The 23,826-nt window shown below is 41.7% G+C and overlaps 1 protein-coding gene across 3 annotated transcripts; it reads left to right on the plus strand.

Annotated features, from left to right (window-relative positions):
- The first annotated feature begins 314 nt into the window (after positions 1-314).
- On the plus strand, positions 315-22,219 carry tmtc1 (transmembrane O-mannosyltransferase targeting cadherins 1). 3 transcript variants are annotated; one of them, XM_061268904.1, is made up of 19 exons: positions 315-835; positions 2,046-2,223; positions 3,921-3,994; positions 6,684-6,860; positions 8,672-8,753; positions 10,926-11,029; positions 11,987-12,065; positions 12,975-13,096; positions 13,210-13,377; positions 13,642-13,755; positions 14,288-14,431; positions 17,660-17,768; positions 18,152-18,254; positions 18,326-18,461; positions 18,612-18,756; positions 20,072-20,209; positions 20,521-20,643; positions 20,819-20,896; positions 21,026-22,219. In XM_061268904.1, the coding sequence occupies exons 1-19, from the start codon at positions 540-542 to the stop codon at positions 21,149-21,151; spliced, it is 2,496 nt and encodes an 831-aa protein (XP_061124888.1). In that variant the 5' UTR covers positions 315-539; the 3' UTR covers positions 21,152-22,219. The 3 variants fall into 3 exon arrangements, with proteins under 3 accessions (XP_061124888.1, XP_061124887.1, XP_061124886.1); XM_061268903.1 differs by having other exon boundaries at positions 316-835; positions 11,987-12,176; positions 18,152-18,188; XM_061268902.1 differs by having other exon boundaries at positions 333-835; positions 11,987-12,176.
- The last annotated feature ends 1,607 nt before the right edge of the window (positions 22,220-23,826 follow it).

A 23,826-nucleotide genomic window follows, 5' to 3' on the forward strand; every position in this document is an offset into this window, starting at 1 on the left:
GCTGCTTTAGATCTGATTGTCATCTCTTTATCCTATTTTCCCATCACTATAACAATGTAACTTTTTTTATTTGAGTCGACTAAGATTTTACAATGTGTTAATACTTCTTTCGACCACAGGCAATGTTTACATCTGCTCACTGACGCACTCGGCATCAGTCACTTGCGCATGCGTGTGAAGGCGGGTTTTGAATGTTGATGTGCGCTTCCTGAACAGTTCAAACTCGTACATTTAAGTATTAGTAGGATTGCGTTCTCACGTTAGTCACACAATCAAGTGCTTTATAGCTCATCGCCCAGCCTGTGAAATAAGGAATTAATTTGTTACATGCATTTCTATTATATAATCACGTTTTAACACCTTTCAGCATTTGCAACGCTCTTTTCCAGATTTACCTGAAGGCAGCATAAACCAACAAACTGTCCTCTTTAAATTCACCTCTCTCACGGACACTCCCTGTCGAGCGGAATGGACGAATCTTTTTGTGCCCCCACACTAATTTGCAGCCCACATGCGCCTTTGGAGAAACCAGGACTGACATGACATCCCCGGAGAAAGAGCGAAAACCTCCCCAGCATCCATCAAACCCCATCCGGCAGCAGACGGTGTGGACTGCGAGTCGCTGTGCTGCTTTGGTGACCCTGTGTGTGTTATGTTACAGCAACTCTCTCCATGGGGAGTTGGTGCACGACGATGTTTGGGCAATTATCAACAACCCGGACGTTCGACCGAGTTCCAGTCTCCTTAACATCTTCACCAACGATTTTTGGGGCAAGAAGATGTCGGATAATTCCAGCCACAAATCTTACAGACCGTTTTGCATTCTCACCTTTAAGTGAGTTCCCCACACTCTTTCAAGACCAATGTTACATTTAATTTGGTTCCATTTTAATTATGTTGAAATGAGAATGTACGACGTAGCATTATTAGTCTCCAGTAGAGAGCTGCTGTTTCACGAAGTCACAAATCCACGATCAGTATGACGTCAGGCAGCACCGATGCCGTAATCTCTTCACACGTCACAACTCCTTTGCATCATTTTATTGAAACGTACCATAGATGCTGCATTGCCATCGACGTGGCATTAGCCTTACTCAAAAAATGCTTTTTGAAAGGGCAAGTAGTAATAGTATTTTATATGATAGTAGTCTTTACTTGACATTTTTAAAGTCATATGGGAGGCATCGTATGGTTCAAGTACACATACTACAGAACATAGCGTAGGCATCCATCATAAAGTGGAGAAAATATGGTACAACAGAAATGTCATCAATAACTGGACAATCCTCTAAAAGATAAGAAAAAAAGAAAAAGAAAAACGTAAGCAAGACTGCCAAAAGACTGACCGCAACGGTGTAGGAGCAGCAGGAATAAATGGCAAGTAGTGACTTTAGATTCTTCTTCATATGTTGGGATATGAGCCAGGGTGGCAAGATAGAATCTTTTTCATTTTAGAATATCCCAAACACTTGCAAAATAATTGTGTTGTAATGCAATTTTTTTTTTTAGCCATAATTTTAAAAGGCCAAAAAAAAAAAAAAAGAAGTCAGCAAAAGCCAACTAGAACATCTGAATTTTGTTTGGGGTTAATCAGAGGCACGTTTAATAGTGACAGAGTCCCATTCAATTTTAAGTTGAATAAGATTGGTTAATTTTGCCGACCGTGCTTCAGGCAGTAGAGCGGGTCGATTAGTAACCGGAGGGTTGGCGGTTCGACCCTAGCTCTGTCACAGTCACGTGTCGTTGTGTCCTTGGGCAAGACACTTCACACACCTTGCCTCCAGGTTGTCATTGTAAATGAGAAAATGTTCTCAATTGACTTACCTGGTAAAACATTGAATTAAAAAAAATGGAGCAGTCTTGTCCACACTTATAAGAGGGTGTGCACACTTGTGCAACTGCATTATCTCAGTTGTTTATTTATTTATGTTTAGGCTATAGGTAATGAAAGTTTTAAAAATATTTATCTTACTTTATATTTATCTCTGTAAAATGAGCTGAAAATTACATTTTATTGTTTAATTCCCCCTCTCTGTGTCTATCAGGTTGAATATCCTTCTTGGTGGCATGACACCTCTCTACTTCCACATTGTCAATGTGTGTCTGCACTGCGCCGTAACCTGCGTCCTAATGCACACGTGTGAACGGTGTGTGTTTGAAGAGTCGCACTTGGCCTTCGTCACATCAGTCCTGTTTGCCGTGCACCCTGTGCACACCGAGGCTGTGAGTTCATGATGTACACAAATTATAATCAGCATGACCACGCAAAGTCGTACAAAAATTGTGTCAACTAAACTGACCTAAATAATTTACATGGATGTGCTATAAGCTTTGAAATTTGCACAACGAAATGAAAAACAACTTTTAACACAGGGCTTAGCTTTCGAAGTGTTCATGTGGCATTTGGTCAGTATTCTGCGTCTGTCCTTCCAATCATTTTTAAATTTTCAGTGTCCCTCACACGCCATAAGAAATATCTGAGCCTCTTTAAATTCAATTCAGTTTATTTACTTATTTTCAAATTTTGGGCTGCTTGTATTTTCTTTTAGCGTCCGCTATATAAATAATGATGTATAAAGAGCTAGAAAGAAAATAGTAAGGTACATTTTTATATCCCTTTAGGATTAATGCTTTGTAAAGTGAATGGAATCAAAACCTTTAGTTTGGCATAATTAGCATATTAGTCCACTGATTTCAAAATCCTGGAAGACAGACTTTCCAATGCTCTGACAGAGCTAACACCCTACTATGAAGAAAACCACCTACGTGCAAACCCATCTAAGACACAGGTGTGTGCCTTCCACCTGCGAAATCGTGAAGCTAAGCGCCAACTGAAGGTCAGCTGGCTAGGAACCCCCGTTGAACACTGTGAGCACCCAGTCTACCTAGGGGTAACCCTGGATAGATGCCTCTCCTTTAAGACCCACATTGAGAAGACTAAGTGCAAAGTAGCTGCGAGGAACAACATTGTCCGCAAGCTCACTGGCACAACATGGGGTGCTAATCCACAGACTCTCAAGACAACTGCACTTGCTCTCTGCTACTCAGCTACGGAGTATGCTTGCCCAGTATGGGACAGAGCTGCCCATGCCAAGAAGCTGGACCCCGCCCTAAATGCTCCCTGCCGTCTTATCACTGGCTGTCTAAAACCAACGCCTACAGAGCGCCTGTACATCCTGGCAGGAAAAGCCCTACCAGAGATACGTAGACAAGCAGCAAGCAAGGAAGAGCGGCAACAACAGTCCACTGACCAAAGACATCCTCTCTTTGGCCATGTACCAGCCAAAAGCTGCCTTAAGTCCAGGAAAGGTTTTCTGAAAAGTGTCCCACCCCTTAGAACACCGAGCATAGGCAGTGAAAGAGTCACTCGGTGGGAAGAAAGACTTGACAATCTTCCACCAGAAACTACAATGGAGCTTAAGGCAAGCGAGGCAATGCCCCCAGGAGCAGACACCAACTATGCAACGTGGAAATGCCTAAATAGACTAAGATCTGGTGTTGGACGTGCAAAAGTCACTCTCGCCAAATGGGGACATCTGGATGATCGGAACACTGAGTGTGACTGTGGCACTGAACCACAGACCATGCAACACCTCCTCATGTGTCCCCTGCTGGAACATCCCTGCACAGCATCGGATTTAGCAGAGTTTAACGAGAAGGGACAGAAATGTGTTCAGCTGTGGCTGAACCACATCTAGCCAAGCCTGTAACTAACTGCCTTGTAGCCACGATAAGAAGAAGAAACATATTAGTCACTCTCAGACTGACTAGCACTGTTCAAAGTGTTTTTTCTCCCGTAATCGAAAAATATGAGTGAAAGATCCAGACTTTGATGGGTAATTGTGAAGCGGGGAAGATTTCCATGCATTTTATGCACAAAAGTTAGGGGTAAATTTTCAATATCTTTTCTTGTCTTGCAGGTATCTGGAATAGTGGGAAGGGCTGATCTGTTTGCTTGTCTGCTGTTCTTGCTAGCGTTCCTTTCCTATATAAGGTAAATTGAATTCATGAAACGCTAACGTTTTCCCCCAAAAAATTACAGTACGCTATGGTCAGTTCAAATAAAGCGTGTTTTATCAGACAGATCTTGTACTGTATAAGAAACCTAGCCAAATTTAAAAGTTGTCTCATTTCACTAATCCCGCCCCCCTTTGATTCTCTGACCCAAAGCCAGACCCCTCCCATTGATGTGGAGGAATGACCCATGGCTACTAAATTGTCAGCATAACTGCATTTATTACATTTTATAGTGAATAAGATAAAATCAAAAAGAAGTGATGAATCAGCTTGAGAACATCACATGACCACTGTTACTCCTTTCGAGTACAATTTAGGCTCACTTTTGTTGTTTGGGTTTGAACTGACATTTGTTTTTGTCCATAAGTCTTTACATGTTAAATCAACACCTCAACCATACGTCAAAACTAAGAAAAGGAGACAATACAAATTCACTTAGCTTGCAAATAAAGAGGATTTACAAAAATATATAAAGATAGGAACTAGCACAGTATTTACCTCGCATTCACTCAAAGTATCTTCGGTTGATCTCAGCCTCTAAATGTTGTACAGAAGCTGAGATCAACCGTCAAAGTCAAATTCCCTGTTTGGCATGCACAAACTGATTCTGATCAAGTATGTCGTTTAACAGCGTCTCTTAACAACATACCGTTTTTTTCCGTGTATAGTGCGCCCCCATGTATAGTACGCACCCCTAAAAATGGCATGCTGATGCTGGAAAAAAGCTTGTACCCATGTATAATACGCACCGAATTTTTATGAATTTTTTAAAAAAAAAAATGTAATTTTTTTTTTTTTTTTTTTTTTTTTTTTTTAAGTCCCAATGATTGTCACACACGCAGGGAGGCAATGGGTCCCATTTTTATAGTCTTTGGTATAGTCTTAACTAGGCTGGATGTAATTTTTTTTGTTGGCGTTGATTTCTCCGACTGCCCGTAAACGCACCACCGCGCTCCGTGCGCATGGAGCGTGTTTGAAGTGAACAGCAGAGAAGAAAGGAACAAGGCAAAGTGTTGTGAAATAAAATATTACCTGTAATACGGATTTAGGTAGAGAACTGAACTCTCGCTCTTTATATAGCTGACGTGTCTTGCTCATCCGTTCTGCGCATCTGTAATGGCGGCCTCCGTATGATATCCGGTTTGCGTGTGTGCGAGAGCGAGAGAGAGCGAGAGAGAGAGCGTGCGAGAGAACGCTCAACCGTAGCGCGCCGCCGACCGCCCAACTGCACCGGGCTGGCCGATTATTGTGACAGAGCCGTCGCTGAAATTTAGAAGATATTTTTAAAGTCCTGATGTACTTTCTAAAATTTAAGTGGACCTCAGTGCGCACTGCGCAGGGAGCTTAATTTGGTGCGGTCGCGCAACCGCAGCGCGCCGGGCGCTCACTGTCGCATTGCTTAAAGAGCGCCTTTGTGTTTTAGGATGAACAGCAGAGACCAAAGGAACAAGGCAAAGTGTTGTGAAATAAAATTTTACCTGTAATACGCATTTTGTTATTTGCTGATTGAAACTGCTAATTAAACTGTGAATTGAAACTAATAGGAAGAAAACAACTCTCGCTCTTTATATAGCTGACGTGTCTTGCGCATCCGTTCTGTGCATTTTATTTCACAACACTTTGCCTTTCTTCTCTGCTGTTCACTTCAAACACGCTCCATGCGACCGCAATGCTCTCGTATCAGACGCTTGCTCGATCACCTGCTCGTTTGCTGTCCCGTGCGCGCACGAAGCGCGGTGGTGCGTTTACGGGCAGTCGGAGAAATCAACGCCAACAAAAAAAATTACATCCAGCCTAGTTAAGACCATACCAAAGACTATAAAAATGGGACCCATTGCCTCCCTGCGTGTGTGACGATTATTGGGACTTAAAAAAAAAAAAAAAAAAAAAATTAAAAAAAGAAAAAAAAATCTTTTTTTTTTTTTTTTGTACCCATGTATAATGCGCACCCCGGATTTTAGGACAATAAATTAGTAAAATTTTGCGCACTATACACGGAAAAAAACGGTATACATATACATGTGGAACATATACGTTTCCCTTTTTCAAAGAATGTTTTGAAAAAATATAACTCATTTAACATTTTAACACAAAATAATGTTTTTATTTCTTGTCCTTTTTAAAATTAACCTTTGAAATAAGTCAAATAAATTAGTTGCCTTTGACCGCAGCTATAACCACACTCAGAAAACAGGTGATTGGTTGTTAGCTCAGAAACTGTGATGTCATTTTCAGTCGCCAACAAATGGCAAAATGGCCGGCCTTTGAGATGGATAAAACAAGTGGATTTTACTTCTTAATAATCATTTATCAGAATACTGTGGTTAGATAGTGGGGCCGAATGTTAGAATTTAAAAGAAAATTTTGACTTGAAACCATTTAAACAAATTTGGCGAAGCCTGCAGCACCTGGTGGGATATATTACACTTTTCTACAGTCCTGGTGACTCCAAATACACAAGAAAATTATTTTCTGTAAAAAAAGTAGATTTTCCATGAGATGTCGCCTTAATTCTTTGGATGTCTTGGTTTTCGGCCTTGGTTTCTTCATTTTTTATTTTAGCCAAGCTATTATAAAGTTACACAGTTACACACACAGAAAGTTACATTTCTTATCAAATAAAAAAAATACCAACATAAAACATTATGTGTTTCTTATCCTCTCAGGAGTGTTGGTGTGAATGCATCCGAAGACTCGACACCCTCAACAGTGTCAGTGGGGTCTCTGCTCGGCAGTTTACTGCTGGGTACCTGTGCCATGTTGGTGAAAGAGACGGGCATCACAGTGTTCGGGGTCTGCATGTTTTACGACGCTCTTGTGCTCTGCGGCAAGCCCCTCTTCCGGTAAGCACAGAACATTTTGCTTCCAGCCATTCTGCTTCCAGCCAACACTCAAGTTACCGTAATTTTCGGACTAAAAGTCGCTCCGGAGTACAAGTCGCATCAGCCATGAAATGCCCAAGAAAGTGAAAAAAACCCACATATAAGTCGCTCCGGAGCAGTATAAGTCGCATTTTGGGGGGCAATTTATTTGACAAAACCCAACACCTAGAACAGACATGAAAGAGCAACAACAGGCTAAATGATAGGTATGCTAACGTGACATAAACACAAACGAAGAGCTGAGAACGGCCCTGACGTAACATTCAGAGTTATTAAAAAACTATTATATAAATAACACGTTAATAAAACCATCTGTGTCACTCCAATTCATTAAATCCATCGATCGTTCTTTGTCAACAATGCGTGCGCCCCATTGACGGCGCTTGCACTTCAAAATATTCCACAGGCCCATATAACGATATATAAATTATATATCAAATAACTATTTTATAAGCAATAATGTTATCAAACTATCTGTGTCACACCACCAGGAATAGAAATCTAATCATTGGGAAAAAACGGAAACTAAAATCTACAAGCTTTAGTATTGTGTGCAGAGGGCCACAGATTTGGAATGAGCTTGATGAAACACTAAAATTGTTGCAATCCATATCCATCTTCAAGGCAAATCTAAAAAATCAACTCCTATCAATGTATATTTAATGTGCTAGTTATAAATTGCATGAACACCCGTGTCCTGTTGTTAATATATTAGTTGTTAATTTATAAATTGCAAATGTACTTTACATCAAATCCAGAGTAACCAGAATACTGAGGTTGTCTATTGCTTGTCGTATGGTTGTTGTGTGTTGTACCTTGTTGTGTGTTTATTATTGTTGTATGTTGTCCAAAATGTAAGGATATCTGGCCAATATCTGATACTTATGGGAAACCAGGCCCCCTATTAAAAGCTTTAAATAGCTTGCTTGGGGTGACCTTTTCACGCATCCGGAATTACTGTTTGTTGTTCCATGTTGTATGTCTTGGATATCGCGTGAATAAACTCAAAGTCAAACTCAAATCATTAAATCCATCGATCGTCCTTTGTCAACAATGGGTGCGCGCAGCTGACGGTGCTTGCACTTCAAAATATTCCACAGGCCCATATAACGATATATAAATTAGATATCAAATAACTATTATATAAGCAATAGTATTATCAAACCATCTGTGTACTCTAAATCATTAAATTCATCGATCAAATTCCTCGTCTTTTGTCAAGGCCCTGACGTCAGCCTCGTCGTTATTCCACAGATCTAGTATATAACTCGATTGTAGCGTTAACAAAGTACAAGGAAAGACGTGGGTTTGGTAAACGGCTCTTTATTTAACCAAACAAACTTTCAGGCGTGTGGCGGCGTGGACTTCCAGCCACGGAGGTGGAAGAGAGATCCATAGAATCGGACCAGGCGTGCGTAAAAGCCATGACCGAGCCCCATCCACCGTCCCCGGACAGCCACCCGGCCGAGCGCCGGCCCTCGGCTTCTATCCACGGAGGTGAAAGAGAACTCCGTGGAGTAGGACCGGGCGTGCGTAAAAGCCATAATAGTTTTTCAAACCTTCTGTGTCATTCCAAATCCTTAAATCCTTCAAACTCTTCGTCCTCCGTGTCACTTAGACAACACATATAGGTCGCTCCTTATTATAAGTCGCCACCCCCCACCCCACCCAAACTATGAAAAAACTCGCGACTTATAGTCAGAAAATTACAGTACTTAAGAGGCTTGACTATTTACTGCTTTGTAACGTCTATCATTAAATCCCTTTCTCAGTCACCTGTCTGGAACTGGCGTTAGACAACTTCTCCAGATTTGGAAACCCTTCATCAAACGAGCCTGTGTTGTCTCTAGCTACGTAAGTAGTTTTTATTTAAAGCTTACATACCGTATCTTCCGAACTATAAGTCACAGTTTTTTTCGTAGTTCGGCCGGGGGTGCGACTTATACTCAGGAGCGACTAATGTGTGAAATTAATAACACAATATATAATTTCACATGTTATTTTCACACTAAACCGTAAGAAGGCGCTCTATGCCTGTGTAGTAAATGGAACTGCAACTGACAATGAGTCTGACATAAGCCACGTAGAAGAGGAAGCACCGCATCTTCTACTTCCGGCGTTCGCGGAGTTGTTTATAAGTGACACAGAGAATGAAGATTTCGTTGGATTTAATGATTTGGAGTGACACGGATGGTTCGTTAAACTTGTTAGCATGTTATTTATGCAATAATTATTTGAATAACTCCTAATGTTATGTCAGGCACGTTCTTAGTTCCTCGTTTATGTGTTTATGTTACGTTAGCATACCGTACCGTTCAGCCTGTTGTTGCCTATTCTATTTTTATTTTAAATTGCCTTTAAAGATGACATGTCTATTCTTGGAGTTTGATTTTATCAAATAAATTTCCCCCAAAACTGCGACCTATAGTCCGGTGCGACTTACACATGTCTTTTTCTTCTTTATTATGCATTTTATGGCTGGTGCGACTTATACTCCGGAGCAACTTATAGTCCGAAAAATACGGTATCACATTTATAAATTGTTCTGTTTTAAGTTTTACTCATTCAGTTGTGGTTTATATAAAGTGGAACAGCAATGCTTATGTCTGAATTCCTCATTTTGATAGCATCACAGGTCCCTCTTTTATACTTGTTCTGAGGTGCGGCTCAGAGCAAGCCGTTTTGGTGCAGTCTCTTTAAATGGAAATTAGATACTATACACCCCACTCCCTCCAGGCCCCAAGACGGACACCTCCTTTTACGGTCAAACATTTTTGTAGTTTTTTAGCTGAGGTAGCGTTTACTTGTGCCGCAAACGTTTTGATTTATCAAAGGATGTCAACGGCAGAAGACCTGTCCATACATACATACTAGGGGTGTAAATTGCGGGTGTAAAACAGGCACTTCTTTGAGGTTCTGATGCTGGGGGGCGATGCAATGAGTTGTGTGGATTGATGCATCCAACAACAGAACATTTTTAGCTTTCCACTTTGGCTTCCTTGAGTTGTTTGGACTACAAAAGTCTCTCCGAGTAATAAAGATGGCGGATTTGCGAAACAGTTTTGCCACACCCATTACCTTGTTTGGTAGTCCCGCCCCAATGGATGTGATGTAATAGATAAAAATACGTAATAGAAAATGAAGAACACTGAACGGAGTAAAAAATAGCCCGCAAACAGATCATAAAAGAATCTCTGCAGCATCTTTAGGGATAGACACTTTTCTACAATCTTGGAGACTCTAAGTACACAATAAAATAAATATAAAAGCAAAAAAAAAGTGGCTTTTCCATGATACGTCTCCATGACTTTTTACCGTTTTTTTTCCATGTATAATGGGCAAGATTTATTGTCCTAAAATCTGGGGTGCGCATTATACATGGGTACAAAAAAAAAAAAAAATTCTTTTTTTTTTTTTTTTTAAATCCGGATATGATACGGAGGCCGCCATTACAGATGCGCTTTCTTCTCTGCTGTTCACTTCAAACACGCTCCATTCGAACACAATGCTCTCGTATCAGACGCTTGCTAGAGCACCTGCTCGTTTGCTGTCACAATGTACCCTACACAAATCCGAAACATTTCTTCGCTATCGGGTTTGCTAGCGCATGCGCAGTGACACTGACCGGCAGAATAACATCCGGTTGTTCCCAAAGATTATCTTTTTTCTGAAATAATTTTACGTTTACGGACTTAAGTAAGAGTCGAAATTTGGGTGCGTATTATACATGGGTACAGGCTTTTTTCCAGCATCAACATGCCATTTTTAGGGTGCGTGTTATACATGGGGGCGCATTTTACATGGAAAAAAACGGTATCTCATCTCTATTGGCCCAATAAATGAAACTTGGAATTGCTATTATCTCATCAGTGGCATGTTTGTAGCATAGCCACGGGTTTTACTGTTCTGTGAGTCATAGCAAATTTGTTATATATTTTTGGTGCAGCCCTCTTACTATAAATTTAAACAAATATTAATGTCTCATATTTGCGACTGCATTATTTAATTACTTTTGTCCTTTTTTAGGTATTGGCCATTGTATCATTAAGACTGTGGTTAATGGGAGGTTCCATGCCTCTTTTCTCTGAACAGGACAATCCTGCATCCTTTGCACCTTATTTTCTTACCAGGTCAGTGGTACACAATTACAGTTACATTTTTTTTTGTGTTGTTTAATTCCAGTTGTAATTACTTTGTATATATTTGTAATATATACATACATGCATACATGCATACATGCATACATGCATACATGCATACATGCATACATGCATACATGCATACATGCATACATGCATACATGCATACATGCACAAAACACTAAATAGTATTGCATTCAATTGATTCAAACTAAACTTAAAATGTACATAAACAGGAAAGTCATTCCCAAAATGTACAAAATAAAGCTGACAACTAGGTATGTTTGATACCACTTTAATTAAGCACTCAATTCTAGACTAATCATTGATACTTATACCAAGCAGCGATACCACTAATACTTTTAATACATAAAATGCCCCCCCATAACAAGGACAGATAATCGAGTAAGGTACTGCTGTACTACTTTGTGCAACTTATGCTGACAAGCTAGCTAGCAACAAGTTTCAGCTCGTAGGTCGTGCGGCTAAACACGTTTTGGAGTTGTTAATCATTGCCTCCATGGTGGCGAAGAAGCTACAAACCATGCTTATATATATACATATTTTAAGTGCTTAGCTAGTCATAGTGCACTTTTCACAGATGTCGGGCTGGAACTGCGCTAAATCGAAGCGTATCCAATTTTGCCCATCAAAGTAGCAGGCAAACGGAAACCGAAAAATAAATAGTGGCCTTGCGTCACCCAGAAGGGCGGACCTTTTTGAGTATTTAGCTGGTACTGTGGGGTTTGCGTTCAAGGTATCATGTAAAAAATGTTGACTATGTTGTTATAAAAAAGCCTGGAAATAGACTAGTAGCAACAGAATCTAGCAGCTAAAACAATACATGCAATTGTGACCAAGATATTGTTTTCTTTGTCTCCTCAATCTATCTCTCTACCTGTTGCGTATCTATCCATCCATTTCTTTTCCATGTTTGCCTCTCCTCAGAATTTTGACCTACTCTTACCTGCTGTACTTCAACACCTGGTTGCTGATGGCCCCTGTCGTGCTGTGCTATGACTGGCAAGTGGGTAGTATCCCTCTTGTTGAGTCGCTGAGTGACATTCGCAATATGGCCACTGTGTTACTAGCTGTGGTGATGGTTGCCCTCTGTCTGCACTGTATCCATTCATTGCAGGTAAAATACATATTCTTTTCTATTATATTTTTTATTATTGTCGTGGGGTTTAGGGTGGCTCGGTGGAGGACTGGTTTGCACGTCCGCCTCACAGTTAGGAGGGTGGCGGTTCGATTCCACCTCTGGCCCTCCCTCTGTGGAGTTTGCATGTTCTCCCTGTGGCTGCATGTGTTTTCTCCCAGCACCTCGGTTTCCTGCCTCTTACCAAAATCATGCTTGGTAGGCCAATTGAGCACTCCAAATTGCCCCTAGGTGTGAGTGCGAGTGTGGATGGTTGTTCGTCTTTGTGTGCCCTGTGATCGGCTGGCAACCGGTTCAGGGTGTCCCCTGCCTACTGCCCAATGACTGCTGGTATGGGCTCCAGCACGACCGCGACCCCCGTGAGGACAAGCGGTATAGAAAATGGATGGATGGATGTTGTGAATTTGTTCGACTGTGTGTGTCGCTGAATTCATTATAACTCACGTTAGGATTAGCCCTAGTTTGTTTCCACCACAATATTTTGTTAATTTTCTTTGCTTTTTTTTTTTTTTTGTGGTAGCGACCACTTGTCTATAAAGAAGCATTAAAATGCATTTTCCACTTGTGGAGGCAAAACCAAATAACACTCAATTCAGTTGTGGGCAGATCCTTGGATGTAGCGCATGTAGCAGACAAATCGATCAAGATAAATAACACTTTGCTGGACATTTGGGTAACTTTGATGCCGCTAACAATAATCTGTATCAGCTTCGCAGCTCTTTGTACCTTTAGGCTTTGACGTGATTAGGTGTAAATGGGGAATACTTTTTTTCGCAGAGACAAAAGCGTAAGGAGGTGTTTATGGGACTATTGCTTCTAGTGTTTCCTTTCATTCCTGCGAGCAACCTTTTCTTCAGGGTGGGATTTGTTGTGGCCGAAAGGGTTCTTTACATGCCTAGGTGAGTATCTCTGGGAAATTTTTATTAAATTCTAAAACTAACAACTTTCTTTAGAAGCAGCTTTGCATTTTCTTTCTCTGATTAATTTTATCTTCCCAATTTTGCTCTTGCAGTATGGGTTACTGTATCCTGGTGGTTCATGGCTTGAGTCGTCTCTCTTCTTCGGTGGGCCGTTTTGGCACCACAATCCTTAGTGCCTCCATGCTGTTGCTGCTACTGCTGTTCTCCTGGAAGACGGTTCAGCAGAATAAAGTCTGGCTTTCCAGAGAGGCCCTCTTCAGGTGAGTGTGTGAATTACAGACCATGACTGGTAATGATGGAAAAAAATATATATATATTTTTCACCTTGGCTAGAATCTGTGCTCTGAGCGTCATTCATGTTGTTAATTATAAATATAATAATAATAATAATAATAATAATAATATTTTTTTGTTGATCATTCAAATATGAATGACAGCAAATGAATTAGGAATCATTGTTTTATTTTGAATGTTTTCTATTTGGTGGCTGTAAATAACTATTTCTCCTCTTGACCTTGTTTCAGTTCTGGTATCTGGACTCTTCCTCACAATGCCAAAGTGCACTACAACTACGCTAACTTTCTGAAGGACAGCACTCGGCACCGAGAAGCCATTTATCACTACACCATTGCTCTCAGGTTCGATTCTGATCGTTGTATGTAAACACCCAATGATTGTCATACACACATCTGGGTGTGGTGAAATTTGTCTCTGCATTTGACCCATTCCCGAAGGGAGCGGTGAGCAGCAGCGGTGCCGCCCCCGGGAATCATTTGGTGATCTAACCCCCCAATTCCAACCCTTAATGCTGAGTCCCAAGCAGGGAGGCAGTGGGTCCCATTTTTATCGTATTTAATGCATTTTCATTGCAATGTCTCAGAAAGAGAAACAAAACAATTTTGCGAAAATTCTGTGATGAGAGCATCAAATCTGATTAGGGTCATTTAAATTTTAAACCACAACAAATAAGAAAACCAAACATATTTGTAATATACTGTGGTAATTTAAGTTTAGTTAAGTTTGTCAGTTTCAAGTTGTTTGAATGACCTGAAGGATGTTTTCTTTCTTTAACAAAAAACTACTAATTACAACAAAAGGAAAAATGTTTAACAAAACATAATTTTTTGCTTTTCTATAATACATTCTTCTGAAATTTCCTTTAATTTTCAGGTTGTACCCCCGCCATGCCAGCGTTATGAACAACCTCGGCACTCTGACACACAATCCGGAGGAGGCTGAGCGCTACTACAGGAGCGCACTGGACATCAATCCTCAACATAATCGAGCACTCTTCAACCTGGGAAATCTCCTCAAGTCAGTCAGACTCTGAAGGCTTTTTTTTTATTCAGCTTCTCCTTGCCCCTTAAAGAAGCTGGTGATGGGACAAGCACTATCTGGTGTACAGCATTTGGAAATTAATAGGAAATGTTTTTATTTTTTTTATTGTCCGCTGTTTTTTTAATATTTGGTACAAAAAGTCGTGAGTCGTCACCTTATCGTGGTGGAGGGGTTTGCGTGCCTCTATGATCCTAGGAGCTGTGTTGTCTGGGGCTTCATGCCCCTGGTAGGGTCACCCATGGCAAACGGGTCCTAGGTGAGGGGCCAGACAAAGCACGGCTCACACAAGCCCCTTATGATGAATAAGATGAATGGATTTGGTTTTCCCTCGCCCGGACGCGGGTCACCGGGGCCCACCTCTGGAGCCAGGCCTGGAGGCAGGGCTCTAAGGCGAGCGTCTGGTGGCCGGGCCTTCGTCTATGGGGCCTGGCCGGGCACAGCCCGAAAAAGAAACGTGGGTCCCCCTTCCCATGGGCTCACCACCTGTGGGAGGGGCCAAAGGGGTCGGGTGCAGTGTAAGAGGGTAGCCTCCCTCCGCCTTCGGGTGGGGGGACGGGTCCTGACTGTTGTTTGTGTCTATGCACCAAACGGCAGCTCAGAGTACCCACCCTTCTTGGAGTCCCTGGAGGAAGTGCTAGACAGCGCTCCTTCTGGGGACTCCATCGTTCTATTGGGTGACTTCAATGCTCACGTGGGCAATGACAGTGAGACCTGGAAGGGCGTGATTGGGAGGAATGGCCCCCCCGGTCTGAACCCGAGCGGTGTTCTATTATTTGACTTCTGTGCTCGACACAGATTTTCTATAATGAACACCATGTTCAAACATAAGGGTGTCCATGTGTGCACTTGGCACCAGGACACCCTAGGCCGCAGTTCAATGATCGACTTTGTAGTCGTGTCATCGGATTTGCGGCCGTATGTTTTGGACACTCGGGCGAAGAGAGGGGCGGAGCTGTCAACTGATCACCTGGTGGTGGGTTGGCGCCGTGGTGGGGGAAGATGCTGGTCCGACCTGGCAGACCCAAACGCTCTGTGAGGGTCTGCTGGGAACGTCTGGCGGAATCCCCTGTCAGGAAGAGCTTCAACTCCCACCTCCGGCAGAGCTTTTCCCATGTCCCGGGGGAGGCGGGGGATATTGAGTCCGAGTGGACCATGTTTCGCGCCTCCATTGTTGAGGCGGCCGACCGGAGCTGTGGGCGTAAGGTCGTTGGTGCCTGTCGTGGCGGCAATCCCTGAACCCGCTGGTGGACACCGGCGGTAAGGGATGCCGTCAAGCTGAAGAAGGAGTCCTATCGGGCCGTTTTGGCCTGCGGGACTCCGGAGGCAGCTGACAGGTACCGGATGCCCAAACGGAACGCGACTTCGGCGATTGCTGAGGCAAAAACCCGGGCGTGAGAGGAGTTTGGCGAGTTCATGGAGAATGATGTCCGGACGGCTTCGAGAAAATTCTGGTCCACCATCCGGCGTCTCAGGAGGGGGAAGCAGTGCAATGTCAACACTGTTTACAGTGGGGATGCCGTGCTGCTGGCCTTGACTAGGGACATCGTGAGTGGCTGGGGAGAATACTTCGAAGACCTCCTCAATTCCACCTACACGCCTTCCATTGTGGAAGCAGGGCCTGGGGACTCTGAGGCGGACTCTCCAATCTCTGTGGTCGAAGTCACTGAGGTAGTTAAAAAACTCCTCGGTGGCAAGGCCCCGGGGTTGGATGAGATCCGCCCGGAGTTCTTAAGGGCTCTAGATTTTGTGGGGCTGTCATGGCTGACACGCCTCTACAACATTGCCTGGACATTGGGGAAAGTGCCTCTGCATTGGCAGATTGGGGTGTTTGTTCCCCTCTTTAAGAAGGGGGACCGGAGGGTGTGTTCCAATTACAGGGGAATCACACTCCTCAGCCTCCCTGGTAAGGTCTATTCAGGGGCTTTGGAGAGGAGGGTCCGTCGGGAGGTCGAACCTCGGCTTTAGGAGGAGCAGTGTGGCTTTCGTCCTGGCCGTGGAACGGTGGATCAGCTCTACACCCTCAGCAGGATCCTCGAGGGTGCATAAGAGTTCGCCCAACCAGTCCACATGTGTTTTGTGGAGTTGGAAAAGGCGTTCGACCGTGTCCCTCGGGAGGTTCTGTGGAGGGTGCTTTGGGAGTACGGGGTGCCGAGCCAACTGATAAGGGCGGTTCGGTCCCGGTATCACCGATGCCAGAGTTTGAGCCGCATTTCCTGCAGTAAGTAAGAATTTCTAGGCGCAGCCGAGGCGTTGAGGGGGGTCCGGTTTGGGGACCTCAGCATTGCGTCTCTGCCTTTTGCAGACGACGTGGTGCTGTTGGCTTCTTCAGGCCGTGATCTCCAGCTCTCACTGGAGCGGTTCGCAGCAGAGTGTGAAGCGGTCGGGATGAGGGTCAGCACCTCCAAATCCGAGTCCATGGTCCTCGATCGGAAAAGGGTGGAATGCCCTCTCCGGATTGGGGATGAGATCCTGCCCCAAGTGGAGGAGTTTAAGTATCTTGGGGTCTTGTTCACGAGTGAGGGGAGGATGGAGCGGGAGATCGACAGGCGGATCGGTGCAGCGTCTGCAGTAATGCGGACTCTGTACCGGTCCGTCGTGATAAAGGGAGAGCTGAGCCAAAAGGCAAAACTCTCAATTTACCGGTCGATTTACGCTCTTACCCTTACCTATGGTCACGAGCTATGGGTCGTGACCGAAAGAACGAGATCCCGGATACAGCGGCCGAAATGAGTTTTCTCCGCAGGATGTCCGGGCTCTCCCTTCGAGATAGGGTGAGAAGCTCGGTCATTCAGGAGAGGCTCGGAGTAGATGAGAGGAGCTAGATGAGGTGGCTCGGGCATTTCATCAGGATGCCTCCTGGACGCCTCCCTGGGGACCCCGGGGACCACCCAGGACGCGCTGGAGAGACTATGTCTCTCAGCTGGCCTGGGAACGCCTTGGGATCCCCTGGGATGAGCTGGATGAAGTGGCTGGGGAGAGGGAAGTCTGGGAGTCCCTCCTGAAGCTGCTGCCCCCGCGACCCGACCCCGGATAAGCGGAAGAAGATGGATGGATGGATGGATGGATGGATGGATGGATGGATGGATGAATGGATGGTACAAAAAGAATGAGGTTAATTTATTTGGAGTATCTGTGGAGTTTGTAATGATGTGAAAGTTGGCCTGGGATTATGAACATAATTATGATGATGATGTTATTAATTAGGTCACAGGGCAAGGAGAAAGAAGCAGAAGTACTGCTGAAGGATTCCATTAACTATGGCCCACATTTCGCCGATGCTTATTCCAGTCTATCATCACTCTATGCTGACCAGGTAAATTATTAGTACAGTTCAAAAAACCTTTGTTGTGTTAGTACTGAGCGGTAGTTTATTAAAAAGTCACATTTTTGGCTGTTTTCAAGCCTCACTCAACTGTTCCAAAACTTTGGGGAACTTTGATTCATATAGGTAATGTTGGAGTTACATTCAAGAGCACTTAGAGTCCATTCCCAGCTCAAACCTGAATTTGTGGGGCTTTCATATTCTCTCCGTACGCGGGGCACAATTGCTAGCAAGATAGTCTGGGAATTGAAGCATAACTAGCAAAAAGAAAAAAAATTAAATAGTCTTTTTTTATATATATATATATATATAAACAGAATACTTGACTCTGACAGCTTGCACTAATTTAGTCCTCTCTATCTACATTCTTACAGAAACGCTACGCTGAAGCCCATGAAATGTATTTAAAAGGTATTGAGAATTGTCCTGACAGCTCAGACCTGCATAATAACTATGGGGTATTTCTGGTGGATACTGGTAAAGTAACCATTTTCAGTTTGAACATTCTCAAAAACTGTTGACTCCTGCTTACACTTCCTCTTCCATAGGAAAGGAGGAGCTGGCAACTGTTCACTACCAGCAGGCAATTCAACTTAAACCAGCTCATTATGTGGCCATGGTGAACCTGGGACGCCTTCTCCGCTCTTCCAATTTGAACAAAGAGGCAGAGTCCTGGTATAAAAGGTAGCTAAATTGATTGTATTTCTTGTCAGATGAATTAAAGAAGCACATAGCAAATTGTCTTAAAAGTAAGAGGGGCTGGTCGTAAGGAACTGTATTATCAAACTGAACAGCTTCTAACTAGTAACCATGATCCTTGACACCACCCTGCAGAGCACTTCAAGTGACAAGGAAGGTGGAGATTCTGGCACCACTTGGGGCGCTGTACTACAACACTGGCCGCTACGATGATGCCCTGCATGTTTACAGAGAGGCTGTTATTCTACAGCCAGAGAACACTGACATTCGGCTAGCACTGGTTAGCATACACATAATCATGACATCCAGAAAGAGTTTCATGACATTTTAAGATAATTCCCATAATTCTGAGGAAGGCGTTGAAGATGCTATCTTAGATGTTAGCTTATGTGATAACTACAACTGTGGGGCTATTCCTTTAAAAAGCTTTTTGTCATTTCTACTATACCCTCAACTTGACGAGTTGCACTTCCAAGGCTTGGCCAATTCAATACGTGTACCATGTAAAACACATTTTTACATACAAGTGTAACAACACTGACTGCTACCACCACAACTACACAAGACACAAACACACAGAGCTAATTGCATATCGGCATGCAGTTGTTGCATTAGCGACAACAACGTAACCCGCAATTTGTAAAAATAGTATTTAAATGAAGAAAGCATTACAAAAGTAAGTACCATAATTTTCGGACTATAAGTCACTCCGGAGTATAAGTCGCACCAGCCATAAAATGCCCAAAAATGTGAAAAAAAACATATATAAGTCGCTCCGGAGTATAGGTCGCATTTTGGGGGGCAACTTATTCGACAAAATCCAACACCAAGAACAGACATGAACGAGCAACAACAGGCTAAACGATACGGTATGCTAACGTGACAAACACAAACGAGGAGCTGAGAACGGGCCTGGCGTAACGTTCAGTTATTTTAAAAAAACTATTACATAAATAACACATTTATAAAACCATCTGTCACTCCAATTCATTAAATCCATTGGTCATCCTTTGTCAACAATGCCGTGTGCCGCGTCGCAGTTCAAATTATTCCACAGGCCCATACAACGATATATAAACTATATTTTAAATAACTATCACATAAACAGCAATATTATCAAACCATTTGTGTCACTCCAAATCATTAAATCCATCGATCAAATTTCTCGTCCTTTATGTCATCCTGGTGACAGAGGACATGTCCAGAGGATATGGCGCTTTAAAGTGTTAATTACTTCATTTGATTTTTTCTCTATATTTTTCATGTTTTGAATATGTTCAAGATAAAGATATCAAAGCATGTGAAGTGATCAACTATACGAAAAATAACATGTGAAGTGGTCAACTATACTTGTAAGTAAGTGATGTGTTAATGATCAAGTAAAGATTTGTGGAAAAAAACATATATAAGTCGCTCCTGAGTATAAGTCGCCCCCCCCCACCCAAACTATGAAAAAAAACGCGATTTATAGTCCGAAAATTACGGTACTGCCTGGTTGTTATCAGCTTAACCAGTAACCTTCCAATAGACAGTTGACACATTACAATAAACCTGTATGGCATCTTGACATAACACTTGTCTGTGTTTCCATCCAGGCGCAAGTATTAGCCATGGCTGGCCGTACAAAAGACGCAGAGAAAATGACCCGGGACATCATTTCCAGAGGGAACAGATGCATTGAATGTTATCGCCTCCTGTCTTCCATCTACAGCAAGCAAGGCAACCACACGGAGGTGTGCAGTATATTCAATTATTCAAAAGTTGAAGATGTGTTCCATTATAGTAATTATGATAGAAACTCGGTTTGAATATTTGTTTCTCCTTTTGTGTAGTTTACTGTTTATAGTTTTGTATAATTTATGTCGTAGGCATGATCGTTCATAATGAATAAAATGCCCTAAAATCCTATATATCTATCACAACTGTCTGGATTGCCAGTGTGGCAATTAATTTTGTTTTCTCTGTTCTGTTATGAGAGCGCAGCAGAGAATAAAATTGTTAAAGACCATGACGATAAATGGGTGGCATTATCTGTTTGCGTCAGGCTCTGGAAGCTCTGAACAACGCTCTACACCAGAATCCCAGTGATCTTGCAGTGAGAGCGGAATTGTATTTCTCTAAAGGAAACCAGCTACGAGAGATGAACCAACTGGACCTAGCTTTCAAGGTACCGTTCTTGTCCTTTTGTGTATTTCTGTTGTTTACAGACTGATTCTTGTTTGGAGATGCTGATCTTCTCAGAGTTACTCAGATGGCCATACAAGCACACTTTGTCATTGTGCTGCTTGGTCAGTGGAGCCATTCTTCTTAATATTTACCTCAATGTTTACTTTCTTCACTAGAACTATAAATTAGCTGTGGAACTCAATCCAGATCAGTCACAAGCTTGGATGAACATGGGAGGGATTCAACATATCAAGGTATAAAAACTCTGTCATCCAAATAAAATTGATCATATCCTTCCTCTGTCTCTCACAGCTCCATTCCAACATTTTTAAACACAAATATGTCCTAAATCAAAGTATGTGGGTCTGTTCGTGTTTCTGCAGCGAGACTATACAGCAGCCCGCATGTACTATCAGAGAGCATTGAGTCTCAATCCTGGGTCCAAACTTCTGAAAGAAAATCTGGAGAAGCTGGATCGGCTTGAGAGGAGGATGACAGGAGTTCCGTAGTCCCCTTTACTTGATTCGTCCTTGCAACTTCAAAAGATTTGCCACAGATTGACCTTTGCTAGGCTTTGCAGCAGTTGGGATCCTGCCTCGCTGGTCACAAGCGTGATGACAGTGTGTAAGAAGGAAAGGGACTACTTGTTATCGGACTCAAGAAGAGCCCCAACATTTTAAGTGAGGAGTATCTTGGAAACAACGGGGCAATATAGCCATTGTCCACTCTATATGAGCTATACCAAAACATGTACACGGGTGGACAAAATATATAGTACTATCGTAGATTACTTTGGGGGTCACTTGTATTTGAGAAAGATTTAAACCTGTTTTATACTGTGAAAGTGAAAAAGACAAGTTTGACTGGACAGATTGCCAAGCAATTGCAGGGTTGTTCATTTTTTTTCATTTTGTTCTGTAAGAATGAAAAACTGTCAATGTAATCCCAGTACAGTTAATTTTCCTACACTTGTGTGTATTCTGAAATGTCAGTGTTTAAATACCAGCAATTATTGAGAAACGTCATCTTGAGGTACTTTCGGTTTCGAGGTGAGACTGCACTCCACACATATTCCACATAGAAAGAAAACCAACTGAACCCCTTAAGAATCCTTTTTTATGTTGTCTGACTGAGACCCCTAGAACTGTTTTCTGTTTGAAATGTCTTGTTTTCTCGGGAAAAAGTCACAGAAGCTAGTACAAGATAGTGAATTCATTTACCGTAATTTTCGGACTAGTATAAGTCGCACCAGCCATAAAAGGCCCAAAAAAGTGAAAAAAAAACATATATATGTATATAAGTCGCTCCTGAGTATAAGTGCCCCCCCCCCCACCCAAACTATGAAAAAAGACGCGACTTATAGTAGGAAAATTACGGTACTTGGGCTAATTTAACAAATTCAAAAAATTGTCACTTATGCTCAATAGAGTATCATGAGATGTTTTTCTTTATTATTTTCAAATACTACATTACAAAACACTTCTTACTCTGTATCATTTTATGTAAATTCTTATAATGTAATCTTTATAAATTGAAAGTCTATATCAGATTATGTTATAAAGTACTTTAAAAGTAAATGTTGATTTTGCCGTTCTCATCATCAACACTGTAGAAGACAAATACAAATATTTAGTGGAAGGATATATGTTAGAGATGGGCACTACTGGTACAAGTGAAGTGAAGCAGTCTAGTTTATAAATTTATGAGTACAAGTGCAATTAAAAGTAATTTCCAATTGAGATACCGACTAGGAATCTAGGAAGAAATGGCATAAAACTAAGTATAATGATGTGAAAAAAAGAAACACCAGGACAGACTCACCACCACTGACTGACTACTGGCATATGAAAATGAACAGAGTAAAAAAAAAAAAAGTAGATTTTGATCTTGCTATTATGCTCTTCAACACTGTAGAGGACAAATACAAATATTTACTGGTAGGATATATGTTAGAGATATTAGTGTTTATAGCTAACAATTAATGTAATGTTACCATAATAAATATTGACATTTTCTGTTTTTATATATATATATATATATATATATATATATATATATATATATATATATATATATATATATATATATATATATATATATATATATATATATATATATATATATATATATATGTGTGTGTATATATATATATATATATATATATATGTGTATATATATGTGTATATATATGTGTATATATATATATGTGTATATGTGTATATATATGTGTATATATATGTGTATATATATATATGTGTATATATATATATATGTATACGTATATATATGTATACATATATATATATACACATATATATAAAACAAAACCATTGAAATTGTGCGACCAAAAATTCCACAAAATTCCTGACAATCAAAATTGCCGTAAAACAAATAGTCGGGAGAAGAAGCAACGTTGAAAAAAAATCATATAATAGTACACTAGAATTCATAATGGGTAAGAAAAGGATGCTGGCAAAGTGCTTACTGTACAGTACAGACTTCATATGGCTCCCGCTTCACTCACTTTCAGGCCCACGAAGGGACAACCTCGACCTCTGCCTTTATCAAAAAAGCCTAGCTGTTGCCTTTTAATACACTTTGGATTATGTATTATGAGTTTAAAAGGCATAATACAGAATGCCTTTTTGCTTCCAAGCTTTTTCTGTTTAGACAATGTTACTGTTAAAAAAAAAAAGCTTTAGATATACTTGACTGTTTGAATTCTTAATTCACGCTTACAATGTATTGATTATCATACCCATCCGTAACTGCAAGAGATGCCACTATTTACTTTGATTTCTCACTGAATAATGCACATATCGTGTTGACAAACCACATGGTGTTCCATTCCTTTCCACCCAGGGGCAATGTTAGCCCTGTAATATATTGTTCATAATGTTCTGAATGTGTGATTATTATTTTTTCTTTAAATTACAAAAGAATGGTCTGTCTCAGCCAACAAATTGTTATAAATTCAATGATGAACTTTTTATATATATAATCGGCTGGATAGCTCAGTAGGATAGTCGCCAGACTATCAACCAGCGGGACCCGGGTTCGAGACCTGGTCGGGGCGGAGCCGTACCGTCATCCAGTGTGGGTCTGTGGGCAAGACCCTTGACAATATCGCCTACCTCATAAACATGGTGAGAGATAAAGAATCAAATGAGATGCCGGCTCAGAC

Source organism: Syngnathus typhle, linkage group LG21 (assembly GCF_033458585.1).
Source record: "Syngnathus typhle isolate RoL2023-S1 ecotype Sweden linkage group LG21, RoL_Styp_1.0, whole genome shotgun sequence".
Taxonomy (NCBI): Eukaryota; Metazoa; Chordata; class Actinopteri; order Syngnathiformes; family Syngnathidae; genus Syngnathus; species Syngnathus typhle.

Excerpts from the sequence above, each read along its gene's own strand:
- tmtc1 (XM_061268902.1), top strand. The coding sequence starts at position 540 with ATGACATCCCCGGAGAAAGAGCGAAAACCTCCCCAGCATCCATCAAAC. Across the intron at positions 11,030-11,986 it reads GCACCTTATTTTCTTACCAG|AATTTTGACCTACTCTTACC; the intron begins GTCAGTGGTACA and ends GCCTCTCCTCAG. Across the intron at positions 20,897-21,025 it reads GAGGGATTCAACATATCAAG|CGAGACTATACAGCAGCCCG; the intron begins GTATAAAAACTC and ends GTGTTTCTGCAG.